This window comes from Betta splendens, chromosome 5 (genome assembly GCF_900634795.4).
Source record: "Betta splendens chromosome 5, fBetSpl5.4, whole genome shotgun sequence".
NCBI lineage: Eukaryota > Metazoa > Chordata > Actinopteri > Anabantiformes > Osphronemidae > Betta > Betta splendens.
The window spans coordinates 18,582,887-18,604,083 of record NC_040885.2 but is presented as its reverse complement, the minus strand read 5'-3'; the positions used below and the strand labels follow the sequence as shown (position 1 = coordinate 18,604,083).

At 49.3% G+C, this 21,197-nt stretch overlaps 3 protein-coding genes across 4 annotated transcripts in view; 2 read left to right on the top strand and 1 right to left on the bottom strand.

Annotated features, from left to right (window-relative positions):
• Positions 1–10,374, top strand: part of pmepa1 (prostate transmembrane protein, androgen induced 1) — a 23,948-nt gene extending 13,574 nt beyond the window's left edge. The window contains exons 1-5 of one of the 2 annotated variants that reach the window (XM_029150648.3): positions 1,969–2,317; positions 3,320–3,474; positions 4,596–4,649; positions 4,725–5,083; positions 5,163–10,374. In XM_029150648.3, coding sequence (XP_029006481.1) covers positions 2,260–2,317; positions 3,320–3,474; positions 4,596–4,649; positions 4,725–5,083; positions 5,163–5,472 — 936 coding nt within the window. In that variant the 5' untranslated portion in view covers positions 1,969–2,259 and the 3' untranslated portion in view covers positions 5,473–10,374. Of the gene's footprint in view, positions 1–1,968; positions 2,318–3,319; positions 3,475–4,595; positions 4,650–4,724; positions 5,084–5,162 lie in introns of those variants that run through there. The other variant, XM_029150647.3, reaches the window with a different exon arrangement.
• A 2,190-nt stretch (positions 10,375–12,564) lies between these two features.
• Positions 12,565–16,159, bottom strand: pck1 (phosphoenolpyruvate carboxykinase 1 (soluble)). Its single transcript, XM_029150645.3, has 9 exons — positions 16,033–16,159; positions 15,555–15,819; positions 15,014–15,402; positions 14,734–14,921; positions 14,497–14,659; positions 14,189–14,413; positions 13,942–14,073; positions 13,758–13,853; positions 12,565–13,645 (listed from the first exon to the last, which is right to left on the bottom strand). Exons 2-9 carry the CDS (start codon positions 15,776–15,778, stop codon positions 13,188–13,190), a joined length of 1,875 nt encoding a protein of 624 aa, XP_029006478.1. The 5' UTR covers positions 15,779–15,819; positions 16,033–16,159; the 3' UTR covers positions 12,565–13,187.
• A 3,531-nt stretch (positions 16,160–19,690) lies between these two features.
• Positions 19,691–21,069, top strand: LOC114855684 (uncharacterized protein C20orf85 homolog). The gene is made up of 4 exons (XM_041071019.2): positions 19,691–19,952; positions 20,216–20,297; positions 20,653–20,736; positions 20,822–21,069. Exons 1-4 carry the CDS (start codon positions 19,894–19,896, stop codon positions 20,975–20,977), a joined length of 381 nt encoding a protein of 126 aa, XP_040926953.1. The 5' UTR covers positions 19,691–19,893; the 3' UTR covers positions 20,978–21,069.
• Positions 21,070–21,197: the final 128 nt, after the last annotated feature.

The following is a 21,197-nucleotide window of genomic DNA, read 5'->3' as shown; positions in this document are numbered from 1 at the left end:
TGAGTGCAAGTTAAAAAACGTGGCCTCGTTTTTCCCTCTGTGGCTAAAATATAACAATGAGTATATTGATATTGTTACATAACTGTGTTTGGAAATCACTGAGAAGAAGTGGATGGAAACATAACATCCGCGAACGCTTTGCCTCGAATGGAAACTCTGAGGCGTCGAGGGCAGAGGGAGGAAGCAGCAGGAAGAGGATCAGCTGACCCTGGACCAGCCGACAGACGCTCAGCTGCAACGCTCTGAGCGCTGCCTTCCTCGTGTCGCTGGGTGTCAACAGCATGAGGACATTTCCTCAGAACTAGTCAGTGACTCATGGAGTGAAAACGCTCTAACTCATCAGTGCTGCGTTTACTTCTACTTTTTCTACCGTTTCTGGGGGAAACGTGAAGTGAAACTGAGGTGGAGCAGACGTCGCAGCAGTCCAGCAGCTTTTATTAATTGCATCCGTGCTGCAGTTGTTGGAAGTGAAACAGCGGTGATGGTATTTGTTCCATCTGCTGCGACCTGCAAAAGGCCTGAGGCGACGCACGGCGGCGCCGAGTGGTCACAGCAAAAGTGTAGGAAAGGTCAGAGATGGAGGAAACAGCGGCTCAAATCACACAACAAACATCTGGTAGATGGCTCCGAGTTTGACCACGTCTGCTGGAATAGTCACTATGGAAACAATAGAATCTATTTTCACTTGAGCCATTTTTAGTTGGTGTCTTTAAACAAAACAACGTGTAGCATTTAACAAAAGGATTAAATAGTGACCGTACGAGTTAGCCAGTTGCTGAATGATCATTTATGATCAGTAACTATAAAGTCTACGAGCGGAGGACAGTAGGCGTGTTTGTGGCTCCTAGCTCCTAGCTCCTAGCTCCTTGCTGCCTCCCTTCCTCCCTCGCTCTCCTCAGGCCTTTCCAGGAGCGTTGCTGCATTGTTCCTCTGTTCCAGTGAGATGAGAAGGTGGAAGTGGCTCCGCGTGACTGATGATCTGTGTCATAGCTGAGACCGGAGCCAAGCAGCAGGTCACACGCTGACCTCAGCGTGTAAAAATAGCCCCCTGCTCCGTTACTAATGTGACAGCGCTCACGTGCGCTGAGGATGAGTTGCTTTTCCGGTTTCCCCTCAGACCTCAGCGCCGTACGTGATCAACAGCTCAGCAGGTGCAGGTTGTTAAACTGTACGTTTACGGCCTTAGCTTCCAGCGTGGAGACCAGTGGAGACCAGTAGAGACCAGTGGAGACCAATGGAGACCAGTAGAGACCAGTGGAGACCAATGGAGACCAATATAGACCAGTAGAGACCAGTGGAGACTAATAGAGACCATCAGAGACCAATGGAGACCAGTAGAGACCAATATAGACCAGTAGAGACCGGTGGAGACCAGTGGAGACCAATATAGACCAGTAGAGACCAGTGGAGACCAATATAGACCAGTAGAGACCAGTAGAGACCAGTAAAGACCAGTGGAGACCAGTGGAGACCAATATAGACCAGTGGAGACCAGTGGAGATCAGTAGAAACCATTGGAGACCAGTAGACACCAGTGGAGACCAGTAGAGACCAGTACAGAGCAGTCAGGCTCTTCTTCAGGCCATTTACCACACACTCACCCGCGTCTCACCCAGTGAAGAATTCAGACCCTTCAGTGCTCGTTAACATCGTCGTCTTGGTCACAGCTGCTCAGAATGAGGAACACATCCACATCCATGTCATTTACATCCACGTTCACCTCCACATCCTGACCATCGCTGCACCTTCCAATATTGAGCAGATAAAGTGACGAGCTCATGACTTTTGCTTTAATCTTCAACCGTCCTGATAACCCCCCCCCCCCCCATCATTATTCTGTGGGTCCCTCTGACCCATCTGTCTGAACCAGACGCTCCCACCCCTCCCTCCTCTCTCACCCTCTCTGCCCCCCCCCCTCTTTCCCATTGACCTCCTTTGTTGCCGGGTTTTGGGCTGTGGTGGTGCGGGGGGGGGGGGGGGGGCAGCGGGGGCCTGGTCAGCTGTTTCCTCAGTCTGTGGGAGTGTGTCTGGACCGCGTGGGAATGTGTGTGAGAAAAAGTGTCAGACAAAGCTGGACGCAGCTCAGTGTGAGGGTGGAGCAGCGAGGAGCATCTGCAGGACATGTAGCGCTTCGCTGCGGCTGCAACCGTTTATTTCTTTCTTTTTGTTTTATTTTAACTTAAGTCTGGAAAGCAGCTCTGTGGGAGTACGTTGAGCTTTTAAGTCACATCCACCCGTGGAGAAGGTCTGAGTGAGAACATGCAGCCTCCGTCAGGGACTCACAACCATGACAACTGTGTCCGGACACAAGTGTGTGGTGAGTGAGTGCACAGGAATCGGTCTGTGGCCACAGCACGCGCTTGCTTCTTCCTCTGTTGACGTTTGGATGTTGTTGCTGACTGATTGAACCTATTGATGGTGATAAAGGCTGTGACGTGATGCAGAGTCTGGTCCGTACGCGCGGCGCTGAGACGTCGGTGCTGGAACTGAAAACGGCTTCATTCTCTGAACCTGTGCGTGATGATCGGGACCTTTGTGAATGTTTGTGGTCATGTGAGCGCTTTGTAATAACTTCCTGTCTGATCGTAAACTGGGCCCCGTCTGTGTTGTTATTATGGGATTTTAGATTATGTGTGGGTTTGATCAGAGTCATGTGCAAACAGTGCATTAGTACGTGTTTGGTACCACGTGACCGGGTCGGGCTGAACCGTCTGAACGGCGGCCTGTAGTCTACGTGGTGTCTGCAGGTCCACAGCAGCTTTATGTTCCTCTGTGTGGCTCGGCTCTGACCTGTGCCTGGGCCCAGTGAGAAAACACTGGAGAAAAATGGTCTGTGTGTGTGTGTGTGTGTGTGTGTGTGTGTGTGTGTGCGTGTGTCTCTGTGTGTGGAGGGGGTTGGAGCAGACGGTCTCTAAACAAAGCTCACCCTGTCTGTCTGCTCGCGTCTGGCTCAGTGTCTGAGTGTCTGTGTGTCAGACCCCTGACCTCTATGTGAGGACAACACAGATACAGTTAGTCTGAAAAACCACATGAACTACTCTCACAGTTGGTTCTTTGCATTGACACTTCATTCAAACATGAATTATGTCATAACAGCTGATTTTATGTTACACTATTATTTGTATGATATGATGGTAAATGGATTCATTAAGTTTTGATGATGTTGCTTAGTTGAAACACCTCCATGCAGCCATAGCTTATTAAATGTTGCTAACGTGTTTATTTGAATCTGTAGCAGCAGTAGAAGCTCACAGGTTTAATCCACCTGCAGCCCAACGTGTGACGCTTCCCGGCGCTAACCCTCATCTCTGTCCTACAGCCCAGCTGGAGTTCGTCCAGATCCTGGTGATCGTGGTGGTGATGATGGTGATGGTGGTGGTCATCACCTGCCTGCTCAACCACTACCGCCTGTCGGCCCGCTCCCTGCTGTCCAGACACGGCCCGGCTCGCAGGAGGCACCTGCCGCTGGCCAGCGTGAGTCACACACGGGAAGGCGCTGCAGCACACGGCGCAGGTTCTTCACTGACGCGAAGCCAATCTGCTTTAATTACGCTGGTGAACTGCATCCACGCAGATCCGCTGCCCCGTATTTACTGTAAGCAACCGCTCAGACAGCGGACACTCGTGAGTCAGACATACGACGCGTGAGGAGGGCAGTAAATAGAAACAGCAGCGTGGATTGAGTCAATATCCACAAATGCAACAAATATAAAGCTTCGAGTTACAACCTGTGCGTTCGCAGACGAACGGCAATCAAGCGCTTTTCACTGCAGCCTCTTCAGTTAATTTGTGGAGCAGCATCATTAACGGAGTCTGTTCACTTTACAGCTTCAACAGAAAAGTGAATCAAAAAGACAAACAACGCAGAGACAAACAAAAGGCCGTCTGCGTCTGCTGCTTTTATTAAGAACGAGCACTTGTTTCTTGGCAGCATGTGATCGGTGATTAGACGCTGCTGCAGGCTAACGCTAACACACTGACTCATCCCTTCATTAGGGCCAAGAACCACTCACTCTGACTTACACCTGAGGCCTCAAACATATGACTCCACATGTTCTTCCTGAATCACCTGCTACTGAGCAAACTAGTGTGTGTGTGTGTGTGTGTGTGTGTGTGTGTGTGTGTGTGTGTGTGTGTGTGTGTGTGTGTGTGGGAAGGATGAGGCATGAATGTGCAGGGACTCATGCGCCACGCTCTCGCTGAGCTCAGGGGACTCGTAGCGTCCCAGTTAACTTTGATTAGCAGACGGACACGTTGGCACACTTGCTGTCAGACACGCAGGCTGCAGCAGAGTTCCTCTCAAACCGCGACCAGCTGCTCCTGTTGTCAGCTCGTTACACTGTCCTTCAGCCAGCGATCAGCTGTGGTTTAAACATGAGTCAAAGACAGATTCAAGGTTTGATATTTAAGATGTGCAACACTTCAACTGTATGAACGTGACCCCGAGCATGAGGGGAAGTCAGCGCTGGTGCACTGGTGCTGCCCTCTAGTGGACAAATGTGTCCTGCACAGATCAACTCAAAGGCACCATCACAAGCATGAGGGAACACAAGAAGTGAGACAAAGTTAGAGCTTTGTGCTTGTGTCTCTTGCAGGAGGCTGGTCTCTGGTCCGCTGACGCCACTGGAACAAGCAGTGGTCTGAATGAGGTGGGTTCTTTACTAGGAACACGAGCTCCTGTTTGTAGGGTGTCGCGCAGCAGGATGTGACGTTGTTCCTCTCAGCCCCAGGTGTATAACCCCCGGCCCCCGGACAGAGGCATCCCCTCGTCCTACCTTCAGCGGGAGCCCCATCACGCCCAGGCCCAGCCTCCGCTCCAGTCGCAGCGCTTCCAGCACACATACGCCCCGAGCCGCTTCCAGCCCACGTATCCCTACCTGCCCCAGAGCATCATCGACCTCCCCCCCACCATCGCCCTGTCGGACGGGGAGGAGCCGCCGCCGTACCAGGGCCCCTGCACGTTGCAGCTCAGAGACCCGGAGCAGCAGATGGAGCTGAACCGCGAGTCCGTCAGAGCACCACCCAACAGAACGGTGTTCGACTCGCACCCACTCGACCCGTCCAACTCCTATCTGCAGGCCAGGTAACGGTGGCGTCCACAGCTTTTAATGTAACTGCTCCCACTGTTTATTTCACCTTGTGCTTTCGTGCCCTGCGTCCAGTCTGCAGGCTCCTCCTCCAAGTGCCCACTCAGGCATCAGCGTGCTGGAAGCGCAGGAGGCCCTGTCCAGGCAGCAGAAGCAGGCCTCTCGGCTGGAAGGCGCTCCCCCGGCCTACAGCGAGGTGATTGGCCACTACTACCACCCGGCCTCCCTCCACCCCGGCCACAACCAGCGGACGGTGTCGTCCTCTCAGGCGCCCGCGTCCGCAGTCATCCACGGCCTGCTCCGACCTCCGCTTCAGCAAGGAAGCGTGGACAACAGGAATGCAAGGAACACGAAGGAGAAATCCCAGAAACCCCAGCAGCTGTGACTGTACTACATCATTCCTAGCCTGCAGGAACCTGGATTATGTCTGCCGGTCGTTGACCAACAGGGAAGCAAAGGTGAAACCTCCTCTGAACGCGTGAAGGGCTGCTTCGTGTCAGACGTTGCAGCTGATCCCGTCAGTCCTGCAGTTTCCATCACTTCCTGGAAAACGGTGGGACAGAGGGGAAGCAGCACCGCTGGCTTCTCCGCTGGTAACTACACCTGGAACCACCTCATTCCTGCAGAGCAGTCACTGGAGAACATCTGGTGCGTTCTGTTCCACAGCTACTTCCTGTCCGAGGAGCACTTCAGATGAACCGATGATGTTGTCCGAGACGGAGGTCGAACCGTGGAGACGGACGCCTCCAACCTTACAAAGTAGTCTTTATCATTATAAATATTTACATGTTCTGCTTGTTTCTGTCGTACCTTTGGTTCCTTTGTGTTTTTCGCACTTACAAGAGAATTCCTCTCCACATTGGCGGCGACATGTTGCAATCTTCTTGGTTCTTCCGGATGTGAGGTTCTCTAGTGATAATCCCCTCCCTGCTCTGACGCCAGGGCCTCGTTAGCACACTAGAGTCATTTTAGCTGTAGTTAGCGTCATCGTAGCTTACCCGTTACAGCACAATGCTAAAAGTCTTTGAGCTAAACGTTTTGCCTTATACCAACCAACAGATGCACGAGTTGTTGCTAAAATCCCTTTTTTATTTTATGGTTTCTGAAGGTTTGCACAAAGACTGTTCCACACAGAAAAAATTGCAATATGATCGATGAGCGAGAGCAGAGAGTCGGGGTATTTTTCTAAACGTGATGGATTCCTATGAGTAACTGTGTTGTTTTGTTTGTTTTTATATGTTGACTAGTGATAGAAAAAGAAAACAGCAGTAATCTGTTGGCGTGCCAACGTCCATGTTGAACATTTTCCTGCGTACATGTTGGCATGTATATACGTTACATAAGGAATATATATATACACATGTATGCAAACCGAGAGCAAACTTCGAAGCACGAATTTAGAGTTATTTATATAAATGCTAAAAAGAATTGCACTATTTTTTAGTATGCGCCGGTGGAACGTGTGAGAGAGACTTTTATTTTGAAGGAGCTCTGTCTGTTGTGGCCTGAACAACTTACTGTGGAGGCAGAGGCTCAACCACATCAGTGCACAGCGGCTGCTATCATGAGAACATATCATGGCAACATTCTGACTTAGGTCCAACGGACTCAGAACAACTTTTACTGAACCATTGATTTAAAAAACAAATCCCTGTTTTATGCAAATGTCTGAGTCCTGTGAGCCAAAAACAAGTCAGGATTCACCCTGTGGGTCCAATCAGAACTCTGCTTGTAGCTCTCCCCCTCTCTCACCCTATTGGCCGAACCGTTAGCCAATCCCGAAGCAGGCCGTCACTACCTCGACCAAACCTGTCAAGCCTGTTTGGCCACGTTAATCAGAATTTGTCACCATAAACAAGTGTTTAAACTAATCAAGACAATGTTTAAAGTAGCAGTAGAGCAGAGTAGAGTAGAGCTTTATGTTATTTGAATGTCAGCGTTTATGGTCGGGTGAGGAGAGGGAGGGTGACGCCCGGTCACTCTACAGGCCCTCGATGTGTGACACGCCGACTGTGTGCTGCTGTGACGTTGAAGCCTCGCTCTCCTCAGGCGTCTCTGAGCACTTTACTGCAACAGGACAGAGACCGCAATCATCCCGTCAGCCGGCGTTAGCCGGCGTTAGCCGGCGTTAGCTAGCGTTAGCCGTTGTTAGCTAGCGTTAGCCGGCGTCAGCCAGCGTTAGCCGCAGCTCCCTACGATATTAATTCACAGTCCGAATTTTTCCACACAAAGACTCTGAACCTGGAGATCCACACTTTTAAAGAACACCAAGAGTTGTGCTCCAAAACCTTTAACTACACAAATTAGCCACACAGGTGACAAACTCCCCTGTTCTCATGTTGTGATGTTTGGCTTTGGAGCGCGAGTCTTTGTGTGTTGAACGCAGCATGAGGCGGGTTGTTACAAGCTGGACACACTGAAGTGTTGAAAAGTGACACGAGTGTCGGCGCTGGCTCGTCCTGCGGCGTCTTTTTAAGGGTGTGGAACTAAAGGAAGAGTTGGTTCACTGAGGTCAGAGGGTTTAACAGGGGGTCCTGAGCGAAGCCAGCGCCCTCTAGTGTCCAGCCTTTATGCAACAGCGCCCTCCACAGGAACAGAAAGGAACTGCAGCCAAAACAACCAAAGCCGAAGCGACTTTAAGTAAAAGCCTCGGAGATTTTCTTTCAGTCCTTAATTTAAAAACGCCCCAAGTAACAATGTGTTCAAGTCTGCATTTTGTATTTAATGATGGGCAAATAATCATGTGAAATTGACCCAAAGCAGGTAAAGAATGTTATATATAATAATTAATCAAAGGATGAATCACCTTTGATGAAACACGTGTTGTGGGGTGAATATCCAGGTTTTTCAGGTTTTCTTTAGTTTCTCGGGGCTGTTTGTTTCCTAAACTTTGGCCTCCTGCTGTGGAGGGTTTGCAGCGGGTAAGAGAGGGCTGGACGGGCCCTCAAATGAAATGACCTCAGCTCAACGGGCTGCGTGGGTTCTCACATCAGACAAAGTGCTGCTGGCGGCGCAGACGGGAACACGGGAGGAACCGAACTTCAAACACGCGTCACATCAGTCAGATCACACGGAGGGAGCGTTTACACGCCGCTGTTCACCAGCGTTAATCACGCTCCTGCTCCTCTTCACCTGTCACAGTGAACAGGAAGGTTGTGGCAATGAGCCGATAGTGTTTCTGTCAGAAGTCGAACTAATGTTTACACAAGGAACGTGTTGGAACGTCGCGTGTCCTCTGACTCAATCATTCCTTCACTGACGAACTTAGCTTAGCATAAAGAAATCAGCACATTATAGGAGCTATGGGACAAGTTTAAGGCTACAGTACCAACACTTATAATTCTGTCTCTAATTACTGGAACCTGATTACGCTGGAGCTGGAGCCAGAACAGCTGATCAGGTTTAAAGCTCCTCAAATGAGCCGTGATGACAGTGCTGATCTGCATCTGTTCGCGGTCCCACACGTCTCTGCTTCCATCCACTGTTAGTGTTAGTGCGTCTGGGCGTCCACTGTTCCCAGAGCAGCCGTGCGTGTGTAATTAGCCCTGGAGTCGAGACTGAACCCAAACACGAGCGGCAGACTAAACAGCGCCGGCTCGGACCACACGCCCGCTTCCGCCCTCCCGCTTCCTGTCTGCGCAGACGCTGCCTGTTCCCCTGAGACGCCTGCGTCCAGTGACGGAGCTCCTTCAGGCCCGGCCTCGCGGCCCCGGTCTCGTTACGAGCGTGTTATTGTTTATTGATGTTGCTGCGTTGTTACAAGTGTGCCTGCCTGCGCTGAGACGGGCGTAATGAGTGGTCGGTCTGGGCTGTCAATCATCCCAGGCCACGCCCCATTACTGTCTCAGACAATGATAATGATGATTGGATGTTGTGGAGAGTGAGGATGATGAAGATGGATTTGATAGTGATGTTGCAGAGAGCGTTGCAATACACCTACTATTTGCCTTTTTATAATATTAGTCATATTCTAATGTAGTGTTCAATGTTTTTATTGTTGTTGATGTTATTGTTGTTTATTCATTGAGAACAAAAAAGGTCATTTTACTTCAATGGGTCACTTTTTTAAATCCAACTTGGAGCGAGTGAAGCTGCTGATGACTGGCGCAGGACGTGGACGTTCTGGGTTCAAGTGGCCTTTTCTAGTTCAGCGTGTGCGTGTTGGTTTTTAGAGGATAAAAGTGATGAATTCCCAGTATTTCCACACGCGCCGCTCGGGAACGGCTTAAAGTGAAGCTTCCTAATTGGTCAGCGCTGCTCAGCACACGCCTCCTTCGGTCCCACGGTAAATCATCCCAGTTCAGAACAGTTCAGTGAGAACGTGCTGGTGGTTCTGGAGCCCCGGTGCCGGTTCTGAGCGCCGCGGACCCGACCGGCACCGGTCCTCGCCCGCTTCAGCGTCTGCATGTGCCTTCTGGTGTCCGGGCTCAGTGGAGCCCCGCTGTTAAATGCCTTGATCCCCTCAGACTGGACCAGGACGCAGACCAGTCACACGACAAATGGAAGGTCGCACACAAAGAGCAGTAGAGACAAATGTGGCGGTGGATTCAACTTTTATTGTGCAAATAATTATTGGCTACATTTTCAAATCTGTGTTAAATTAGAATTGAATATTTAACTTTTTATGACCTTCCATTCACATAGTATTTAGGAAGCTCACTAGTTTTTTTTTTGACCCTGACACACTACTACCCCACTGACTGGTGACAGACTGGAGGGAAGCACATTGAAGCCTGTGTCTGCGTTGTTCTGCTCCTTGAATCAGCGTCGTCCGGCGCCTTTTCCTCTGACAATGTTGAAGAACCTGTGATGAAGCCCTCCTTTGGTTCCAGCACGTGTGCGTATGGGTCGCGTTGTGCTGGTCGGGATTCCTACATGCATCTGGTCCAGACGTTTGAGATGAATATGACAAAGTGCTGCCGGATGCAGATGTGGGAACTCTGATCTGTTGCCGTAGAAACGCGGCCTGGTTTAAACGAAGGGCGAACGATCCGGTGCCCGAGCGAGCGAGCGAGCGAGCGTTACGTCCAGTCATCGGCGGCAGCATCGCTCACACACCTACAGTATATAGAGGCCTACTTACTCTGAACAATATTTGCTTCCTTGTGTATTAAAGCAGTTTATTTAATTTTAAGTTGGAGTGGACTCTGTATCGCCGGGTTGTGTTCTTCTCCTCTTTGTCACAAGCAGAAGACTCTGGTTTATCGCTGTCACAGAACCTGATAAGAATCAGACACATTTCAGTTAGTCTTCAGTTTAAAGAATTAATTAAAGCGTTTTATAAATACATCTGTGTCTCCTCTGCTTTTTTTGCTGATTAAAACTACGCTTGAATGCACAAACGTCACCTCATCCAGCAGGTGGAGCGCTTCACAAACTGTTCTCAAGCGAACCTGCGCTTTATAAATGAAACTAAATATAAACTGTGAGGTTATATAAGGTGTCACCGTCCATGTTCATGTTAATACAAAATCACGCGAATACGTACATGTTCTGTAAATCAAGTCAGCAGAAATAAAACACATCTATCTATCAACATAAAAATGCAGTTTTTTCACATATTATTATATAACAGCAGAAAAGTGAAGGGGAGCATCAAATGTTCCACCGCTGCCATTAACTGAGGCTTGGACCATTTAAACATGAGTCTTCACTCAGGATTTGACCTGTAAAGACCCTGAGGTTTGTCTTGGCCCCAGATCAGCCAGCATCAGGTGAGCCGCTGGCCGTAACCAGCTGGAAACTGGCTCTCAGTCAGTTATTGATCACATTCCAGTGACTCAACATTGTGACTGTGCATTACGCTCCTATCTGTGTGCCAGGGTCGGACGTCAGCGCCGACCCAGAGGAAGGTTACTGAACCGCTCCACTCACAGCTGGCAGCTTTGACTCCAGTCACACGTAGGAATAAGTGATAGAACCAAAGGCAGAGCATCCAGAACCAGGCTTTGCATCTGTAACACCTCTAACAGCAGGACTCACGGCCTCAGCGTCAGCGGCCAACGTTCCCTCTGTGACGTGTGTGACTCCACACGAGCCGATAAGCCCTCGCCTTTGATCCCGCTGTCGGCTCCACGTTACATAACTTCCTTTCGTCAGAACCGCAGCTTCCCAGCGCTTCCCTTTAAAGGGTAACATGAGTGACGATTCAGCTTTTTTAATAACTCTATTGTCTAAATTATTGTCATAAAAACTGCCACAGACACTTTACGCGACTGCAGCTGCAACGGCAACGAAGCCCCCCCCCACACACACACACACGAGGACACAGGTTGCCTAGAGAAGACAATGCAGACGTGGACGGTGTGACACGTATCAGTGGATAAAGTGTTTCTACGTGGCAAAAACGAAGAAATCAGTTAAACGGATCTACATATTGATTCACTAAATCAATGACATTGATACGTTTCCTTCTTGTAAGCACACGTAGGACTCTGGTCTCTTCATCTGAAGCAAAGGTCAAACCAAAGGTCAAATATGGTTGAATGAACGTAAATCCTGTTAGCAACTGTGTTTTAATGCCTCTGGTTTTTGAAGTGTTTTCACATCAGCCTTTGGAGCGTTTGAGGATGATTTTCCTCTTAAAACAGTGTTGAGCAAACACAGTGATTCCCCCTCATGACACGGCTGCACAGTAAAGGCCGCCTGCGAACAGGAATCGGGTGAGATGATTAACACGAGTGGCTTCAGGTGGAAGTGAGTGAATGAACAGAACATGAAAAACAGGAGAAACCTCCATCGGCCTCGACTGGTGGAGGTGAAGGGATGGAGGCGAGAGAGTTCTTCTTACCTGTTATCAGGTCATTGTATTGATTATTATTACATTGATTAAATGTTCTTTTTATTATTCATCGTTAGCCTTTATTAATGTGCTTCCTAGAGAAATATTGTTTGAGAAGCATTTAAACCTGTAAAAACCAAACCAGACAGAACCTGCTCGGTTAAAACAGGGTCAGATAAGATACGAGCGCAGAGCAGGAGCTGAGACACGCCGTCAACGTGTGGCTAATCATTTCCAGGAGAACGAGAACGTTCAGATGAAGTCAAGAAGTGAATCATTAGAAGAATAATGTGATATGAGATCTTATTTAGTCAGTGAACAGGAGACAGTGGCTCTGTCTGGATGCGTTCTAGTTAGTTTACAGACACAGTCTACAGACTGTGACATGGGTTGTGTTTGTGTGAGGGAGAAGCAGACAGTTATAACGATGGGATGCCTGGTCCTCAGCAACATGTCACCTGGAGGAGTCCAGCCGTCGGCCTCCGCTGGCAGGACTTCACCTGCTCCATCACCTGCGTCTGTAGCCTGAACTACACCAAGAATGTGTCCTCTCTGAGTCTGCAGCCGTGCATCAGCTCCACTCACTCACCCACTCACTCACTCACTCACTCACTCACTCACTCACTCACTCACTCACTCACTCACTCACTCACTCACTCACTGGAGGATCTGGGGCACATGACGATCACAAAGGGATTGATGTTTAAATATGTTTATTTGTAGCCTCCCTGTGTGGGAAGAAAAGGATTACAGCAAAACTGAACCAAAATATAGTATAAAAATAAATTAAGGCATCAACACTGACAGAAACAGAAAACATACAAGAAACACTGGGGCTGAAATAACCTGGACCGCTTTCGCTCTTGCCATTAAACTCCAGATGGCAGAGAGAGCGTGATGCGCATTAATAAGTTATACTTAAATATTAGACGAAGGACAAACAGATTGAAACGCTGTCCTGCTACCAGAGCCTGGATGGACGGAACGGCCCGTTAGCAGCTCAGCGGGCGTTGTGTTGGTTCGTCTGGCTGGAACGTGAAGAAAACGTTCCAGCCAGACGGCCGTCGCCACGGTTACCAAGAATTGACCCAACGTTTCCAGCTGAATGTCACAGACACTGACGTTTCTACTAAGTATGATCACAAAAAGACGAGAGTTGTTTCTCATCCAGATAAGCTCAGATAAGACCGATAAATCCATTAAAACATTTAGAACATTCTGCTTCAGAATCACATTCTATTCTAGGTTTCAGATGTTAAAGCTCTGATCCAGAATCACTGTAGAATTAGCAGCTTTGAAGTAGCTCTGTCCTCTGGCGTTCACATCTGCCTCACTCTCTGCTGCAGCAGCTCCAGCTGATGCGCCACCTCGTTGGGCAGGTCGTGGTTCACCTGCGTGGTGAAGTAGGCCCTCACCTCCTCCACCTCCCTCTGCCAGAACCCCCGATCCAGGGCGAACAGCTCGTCGAGGTCCACCTGACCCTCGAGGCCCTGGAGGTCCAGGGACTCCCGGCAAGGCAGGTAACCCACGGTGGAGGGCATGGCGCCGGCCCGGCCGTCCACCCGCCTGAACATCCAGTCCAGAACACGGATGTTGTCTCCAAAGCCGGGCCAGAGGAAGCCGGCGGTGGGGCTCTTGCGGAACCAGTTGACGTGGAAGATCTTGGGGAGTTTGGCTCCAGGGCGGTCCGCCATGCTCAGCCAGTGAGAGAGGTACTGTCCGAAGTTGTAGCCGAAGAAGGGGCGCATGGCGAACGGGTCGTGCATAATTACTTTACCTGGAGAAAAAAGAAACATTAGACATTGGATTTACCTCTGAGGTTCAGTGAACCCTTTAAAGTCCACAAATTGCTGATCCAATTAATAAATAACTGACAACCGAGACGCTACCTTGGTGTTCGGCTGCAGCCGTGGCCTCCGACCTCATGGATGCTCCCACAAACACCCCGTGCTGCCAGCTGAAGGCCTCGTACACCAGGGGCACACCTGGAAGGAGCAGAGTCACAAATACATCAGCATCATCTTTATTCCTAGAAGTCGAACCCTTCACTGACTAGCTTCCAGGTGGTCTCACCCTCAGGCCTGCGCCCTCCAAAGATGATGGCCTCAATTGGAACTCCCTCAGGCGATTCCCACAGCGGGTCGATGATGGGACACTGATTAGCCGGAGTGCAGAAGCGTGAGTTGGGGTGAGCACAGGGTTCGCCTACGTGGAGAGAGACGGGGGTCCCATTTAGCCCATTTGAAGTGATTCTGTTCAGCATTTCCGTCTGTTTGTCGCAGGTCTGTTCACGGTCGTCTGGCTTTAAGCTCCTTCTTACCGTCTTGTGAACTCCAGGGTTTGTTCTTCCAGGAGGTGATGGTCACTCCCTCCGGCAGTGACTGGTCCATTCCCTCCCAGTACACGCCACCATCGCTGGTCTCTGCGACGTTGGTGAAGATGGTGTCCCTGACGATGGTCGCCATGGCGTTGGGGTTGGTTTTGGCCGAGGTGCCTGGTGCGACACCAAAGAAGCCGTTCTCTGGGTTGATGGCGCGCAGATGACCTGGACCGACACAAAGAACAAGGTGAAACTCTGTCGGCTGGACTCACTTTTAGAATGATTATAGCGCGAGGCAGATTTTTCACCTTGCTCATCAAACTTCATCCAGGCAATGTCATCTCCAACACACTGGACCTTCCAGCCTGGCAGCGTGGGGCACAGCATGGCCAGGTTGGTCTTTCCGCAGGCGCTGGGGAACGCCGCCGCCATGTACTTCTTCTGCCCTGCAGGGCTGGTGATTCCCAGGATCTGAGCAATGGCATGTGGTTTGGTGAAAAGGTCCCTTTGGAGCATGGAACAGGTGGATGCCTGCAGCTACCTACCAGCATGTGCTCGGCCAGCCAGCCCTCCTCCTTGGCGATGCGTGAGGCAATGCGCAGCGCGAAGCACTTCTTTCCCAGCAGGGAGTTTCCTCCGTAACCACTGCCGAAGGAGACGATCTGCCTGCGCTCGGGGATGTGGGCGATGAGTGTTTGCTCTGGGTTACAGGGCCAGTTGTTAACCAGGGGCTCTGAAAGAGGCCGGTACATAAGAACACGTTCAGTAAGCGGAGTCTGAGCCCTGATTCTAACACTATTGAGCTTTTCGTGTGAACGTGCGTACTTCTAACGGGCAGCGGACAGCCCACGGAGTGGAGGCAGCGCACGAACTCGCCGTTTCCCAGAGCGGACAGCACCTCCTTCCCCATGCGGGTCATCACCCGCATACTGGCCACCACGTAGGGAGAGTCGGTCAACTCCACGCCGACCTTAGAGAGGGGCGAGCCCACCGGGCCCATGCTGAAGGGGATCACGTACATGGTGCGACCTTTCATGCAGCCGGGGAACCGCTGGGACATGGCTTTGTCAAACTCTTCAGGCGACATCCAGCGGCCGAGCTGGCTGAGCGCCCCCCCCAGCGGCGTGGGCACCGTGTCCCTTTGCTCCCGGGTCACAATCACTGTTTTACTCTCCACGCGAGCCACGTCTCTGGGGTCCGTCCGGGCCAACCAGCTGAGGAGGAGGAGGAGGAGGAGGAGGAAGAGATGGAACGGGGAGCAAGAAGACACGAGGGTCAGTGGGTGCAGAGACCAAGCACTGCAGACAGTCAGAAGGAGCAGATGGACCACTGAGCAGATTAGGTGGTCAGCGAACAAAATAACTACCAGTTTTCATATTTGGTGAGCTTCTTGATCATCCCCTGCTCCTCCAGCTGGGTCAGGATGGCTCGGTTCTCCGCATCGGAGCCGTCGCAGATGTGGAGCGAGTCGGGCTGGCACAGAACCACATGGGCCTCCACGAAGTCCCTGACGGCCGGGCTGAGGGCGCTGAGGTCGCCCTGCAGGACCCTGAGGCTGCTGTCCTTCTGGGACTGGAGCTGAGGAGGCATGATGAGGTGGTCTGCGGAGCCAAGGAATGACAAGAGAAGGTCTAAGAGGAGAGGTTTGGAGGGAGGAGGGGGGAGGAGAAAGGAATGGGTTAAACACAGGATTGTTCAAAAAGCCAACTAAATGTCTGTCCCTTGTTTGTCACCATTTCCTGCTCTGCATCAAAGCGCTGCAGCTTCCTGGCTGATGCAGCAGCATCTTTACATGTTCAGCCTCATATTACCCCCACCCCACAATAGAGCTGGCGTCTGGTTACCTGGTGTTGGTCACAGAGCCGTTAGCTTGGCCTCATGGGTTGAGTCTCCGCCGGGTGTTTTCAGGAGCGCTGGGACCAGTTTCTCCCTTGGTTGTGTCTTCTGAGGGGGTTCCTTGTCTTTATACCCTGGGACGTCCCGGGAGGAGGGGTGGGGCGGGGGACGGGCAGGGGGAGGCTCGTCCCCTGGGCTGCTTCCATGAACCTGTTCCTTGCAGCGATTTACCGGCCGTGAATCATTAATCAGCCTCAGCGCAGCATTGTTCTTATCTAACGTGTTCCAAAGATCCAGTTTGTGACACCAGCACCGATCCTGTCCTCGTCCTGGATCTGACACTGGATCTGACACACTCTCACGGAAAAAGTGCTTTTAGAACAAACAGAACTTTCCTTTACATCTCTAGTTTATTCTGTGATTTCCAGGTTTCCTGTCCTCTTGCACCAGTTGCGGTTGAACGGGTGAACCTTGACCTACATTATGAGATGATGCAAGTTCACGGTTGCACGTCGTGAGCCCCTGTGACGTCGGCAGCCTCTTTATTGGCTGCCAGACGGGGGCTCACCCTCACGTGGTCAAGGTTCAGCATGTGTAAAGCTGCATCAGCAACAAGTGGTGGCACCACCTGATGCTGTGGAGCAGATGTGGACTTAATAAAAAGATTTGAATAAATAAAGACAGCACCACATGAACTAGTGGACCAGCAGCCTTCACCAAACCGTGCATATGTGAGAAATGTGTCAGTGAATAACACCTGACACACCATCGTTGGATGGTTCACATGGTCCTTGCAGAAACCTCGCTTTGACGCTGAGGATCAGCAGCCATTTGACTTCTGACACTGTCACTTACTGATTTGCAGCTCTGGACAATGAGGAGGTTCTGGTCCTGGTTGACGGGTTCTGTGTGGCCTGGTAACAGAGGCTCTGATTGTGTTGGGGAGGTTCTTCTGTGTGTTGGCTCTGTGATGCATTGTGATGCTCTGTGATGCATTGTGATGCTCTGTGATGCTCTGTGATGCATTGTGATGCATTGTGATGCATTGTGATGCATTGTGATGCTCTGTGATGCTCTGTGATGCTCGTTCAGAGAGATCATACATTTACATTTCACCAGTAGCTTCTCTCACCTTAGAATCTAGAACTGGATGTCAAATCCTGGAGCACATGATAATCACTCTCCATCATCTCCTCGTGGTCCTGGCAGTTCCTCTGATCAGACTGAGAGTCAGAGTCAGAGTCAAGTGAGCTGGTGGTTCCTGACGATAGCTGCCGCCACAGCAGAGCATTAGTTCATTCCCTTCTACAACAACAGGCCTGATTTCCACTGAAGGACGCAGCATCTTTGTGTGTTTGTGTCTCAGCAGCTCAGCGTGTTTACGAGATCTCCAGGAACAGAACACTGATAGGACCCAGACTGATTAGCCGCCACCAGATGTAACCTGCTCAACAACACCTGATAATGGGACTTCTTGTTTGTCTGTGAGTGCGTGTTGATCCCGTTTCCCACTTAATGTAACAGCAGTTACACAATCTTCCTGTCTCTCATCTACAAGTGTTGTTTGTAATTATTACTTCTACAGTTGTTGTACATTTTTTTCTTACATGTTGAAATGCAGTGGCCGTGAACAGAGCGTCCACCTGTAACCTGAGCTTCTGAGTTCACTGGAGGCTGGAGCTCAGTTACAGGTTCAACAGGACACATGATATGTTCTGTTCCAGCGGCTCTAATGAATGACGGCCCGTTCATTCAGGACTGTTACAAGAGTGATAACCTTATTGCATATGTTTATGGTTTGAGTTCCGCAGATAACACAGGGCGAGTATGAACTTCAGACGAGAACAACACAGAACTCAGAGAAGTCCTTCTTGCAGCTCAAGAAGAGAAAGAGAACACATTTACTTTGCGGGACTTTCTGTGAACTCTGATGCTGGAGTGACGACAGCAGCAGGAAGCAAACAGAGCGAAGCGTGTGGTGTTCATCCTCGGTTGTAACTGTGCAACCAGCAGCAGTGTAGGAGGTTAAAGTACCAAGAACACTGACGTGAAAACGCTGATAACGCTCCATGAACAGAGCAAAAGTCTCCGGCCAGGTTCAGGTTATGGAACATGTGCCAACGCCACGACACCGTCACTAACGGTACCACTGATCACCAGGTCGTAGAAATCACAAAAATACATGCATTTCACCTTTGCTACCCTGATATTTTCTGCATCAGACGTTTCCTTTGTGTGTTAAAATGCTTATTTTTATAAAAGGATAAAAAGAAAGCGTAAATAGAGAAAGAGGAGCTAAGAAGCTTGTATGATGTGAGTCACTGAGCATTATTACTGCATGTTAAACTGTGGAGGTGATGCTCAAATAACATCTCTTTTGGTTTAGTTGAACTATGTGATGCAGACTAATGTGGCACCAGCGCCACCTCCTGTTCATTCCGTAGAATACAATAGCTGTAAATGACTAAAATCACAGAATTACCAAAAAAACCCTCCACGTCAGCGCCACCTGTTGGAAGCTGATGAAACAAAGGACTGGATCAGAATGTGAGTAACGCTGCTGTGATAATCCTCCTACCAGAGAAATGGTGACGATTAAAGGTCAAGAAGGAGCGTCAGAGTGAGAACTGGTCCCTCTGTCTTTGCTTTAAACTCTGTGAGGTTTGCAGAACACACAAAGAGGAACTGGGCCAGTCCTGTGAAGACGACTGCTTTGCTTCTGCTCCTTAACTGAGGTTTGACTCATTTTAAAGATCCACAGAATTTGATTTTTTGGGTGAATTTCTAAAATTTAAATGCATCATGGACAACAAAGTTCACATTTTCTAAGTGTTTCTCGATTCAATTCTCAAAACATCTGTTAAAAATATTACTGTAATAATAAATATTTTACTAACTGTTACGTTCACATATTTGCATTTTATTGCAGAAAACTCTTGATGTTGTTGTTGTTGCTGTTGAATTTAAGGCTAAAATTAAGGCTCTCAGTCTCGTATGACGACATGATCATGACGTTATTGTTGGCATCTCTTCACATTCTGGGGTCAGTTTCCCCTTTTACATTTTCTTCTTTCACGTCCCAGTGATCGAAATAAGAACCTTGTAGTCTTCATTTAAGTTTGCACGTTCTCCCCGTGTTGCGTGGGTTCCCTCCGGGTTCTCCGGCTTCCTCACACAGTCCAAAGACCTGCATTAGGTTGATTGGCTTCTCTCCATTGTGAGTGTGTGTGTGAATGGTTGTCTGTCTCTGTGTTGCCCTGCGATGGACTGTTGACCCGTCCAGGGTGTACCCTGCCTCTCACCCACAGCCAACTGGGTTAGGCTCCAGGACCCCACGACCCCACATATGGGATTCAGCGGTTTGGAAAATGGAAGGATGGATAGTTTTCATTTAAATAATCATCAGTGGAGTTTGTTTTTAAGAGGAGGTCAAGTCGCCAAATGTGCAAAAAATGAAAAGTATCTTTTAAATATTTATTTTAACTTTGATCAGCCTTTATAAGCTCACGTGCCATTCAGAAACCTCTGCTGATGAAAATGCCTACCTCGTGTTCTATTCTTTGCTATGAGCCAGGATGGATCACGTATCATAAGGATGTGTCAACGCTGTTTGAATTCGTCCCAGTCGCCAGGAGATCAGCGTGTCGGGGAACTCTGTGTCCATGGCGACAGTAAACAGGTCTGTCAGTGTGAGTTACACACAGGTGAAACATTAGCCAGACAGAGAGCCACACACCGGCGCGCACACACACACACACACACACACACACACACACACACACACACACACACACACACACACACACACACACACACACACACACACACACACACACACACACACACACAGACAGGAGCAGCCAGGACAGATGGAGGATTCAAGGAGAATACCTGAACCCGTCAACTCTGTGCATCAGGATGAAATCTGGTAAATCTTTCATTTGATCAATTTAATTTAAGACTTTTTAATTGCAATATAACTTTGTGTTACAGTTTTCGGATTTTAACCTAGATTGTAAAGCATTTGGAAATATATTATTACATTTCATAACAGTCTTCAGGTTATAATCCTGGATTATAACAATAAAATGGAACTACTCCAGCAAAGCATTCTTCTTAGCATTTGCCTTTATCCACTAAATCCCTGCTGAGTCTGGTGAGACTGACTGCCATCATTCTGTGTGTTTGTAGGAAAGCACATGTAAAAATGGAAAAGGATTCAGCCAAAGTCTGGCCCAACAAGTGGGGCTTCCTGACCGAGGCCTACAAGGAGGTGCATGCACACATACGTGGCATAATACATGCCTTCTGAAGGCTTGTATTCAAAACTAAGCCAATGTATTATTCAAGTCCCACTTCACTGTCAAGCTGTGGTCAACCTTTCTGGATGTTGTTGGTTGGTTACTTATATATTATTTCCAAAGCTCATTTAAGTTTTTTACATCTTCATCTATAAAAGCAAATAGAATGACATAATTCCCATCAGAACTGCTGTGGAATGAACAAACAGAGTAACTACAACAGTACTTTCTACTGCACAGCTGGTTCTCTGTGACTTAGGGATAAAGGGGAGGAACATTAGTCCCAGGAGTAAATAGTCTCACACTGACCTCTGTTGTGTGTTTCAGTACGAGGGGGAGAGTGTGAAGCTGAAGGGAGACGCGTTGGTGGCACTTTCCCAGCCTTCAACCCCTTCAGGCAAACACGTTCATGTACGATGACCTCTGTGTCGTCTGTGCATCTATGTCTATGTACCTGTCACTCAACAGTCACTCAGCCCCTGCTTCTTTACTCCAGGTTGGCCCCTCTCCTCCAGTTCCCAACACAACCCAGGCGCTGATTGGCTGGCGTTCAGCTCACTCGCAGCTTCAGCTGGAGAAGTATGGTGCAGTGCACCATGGGAGGTGTAGTTTCCTGAAGGAGCTAGGCTGGCCTCTCACCTATTGCTACTGACCCCTGCTGTTTTAGCTGCTCTTCAGTGTTGTGTGAAATAACTGTTTAAAGGCAACAAATGCAAATACATCTTATCTTTTGAGATTGTAAAATTTAGTCTTTTATTTGTCTTGTATGATAATTGAAAACTTGACCTGCCATTCAGACATCAAAAGAAAAGAAGCAGGAAGCAGTTGAACCCATACAAAATCCCGACGACAGTAATTTAATCACATAATTA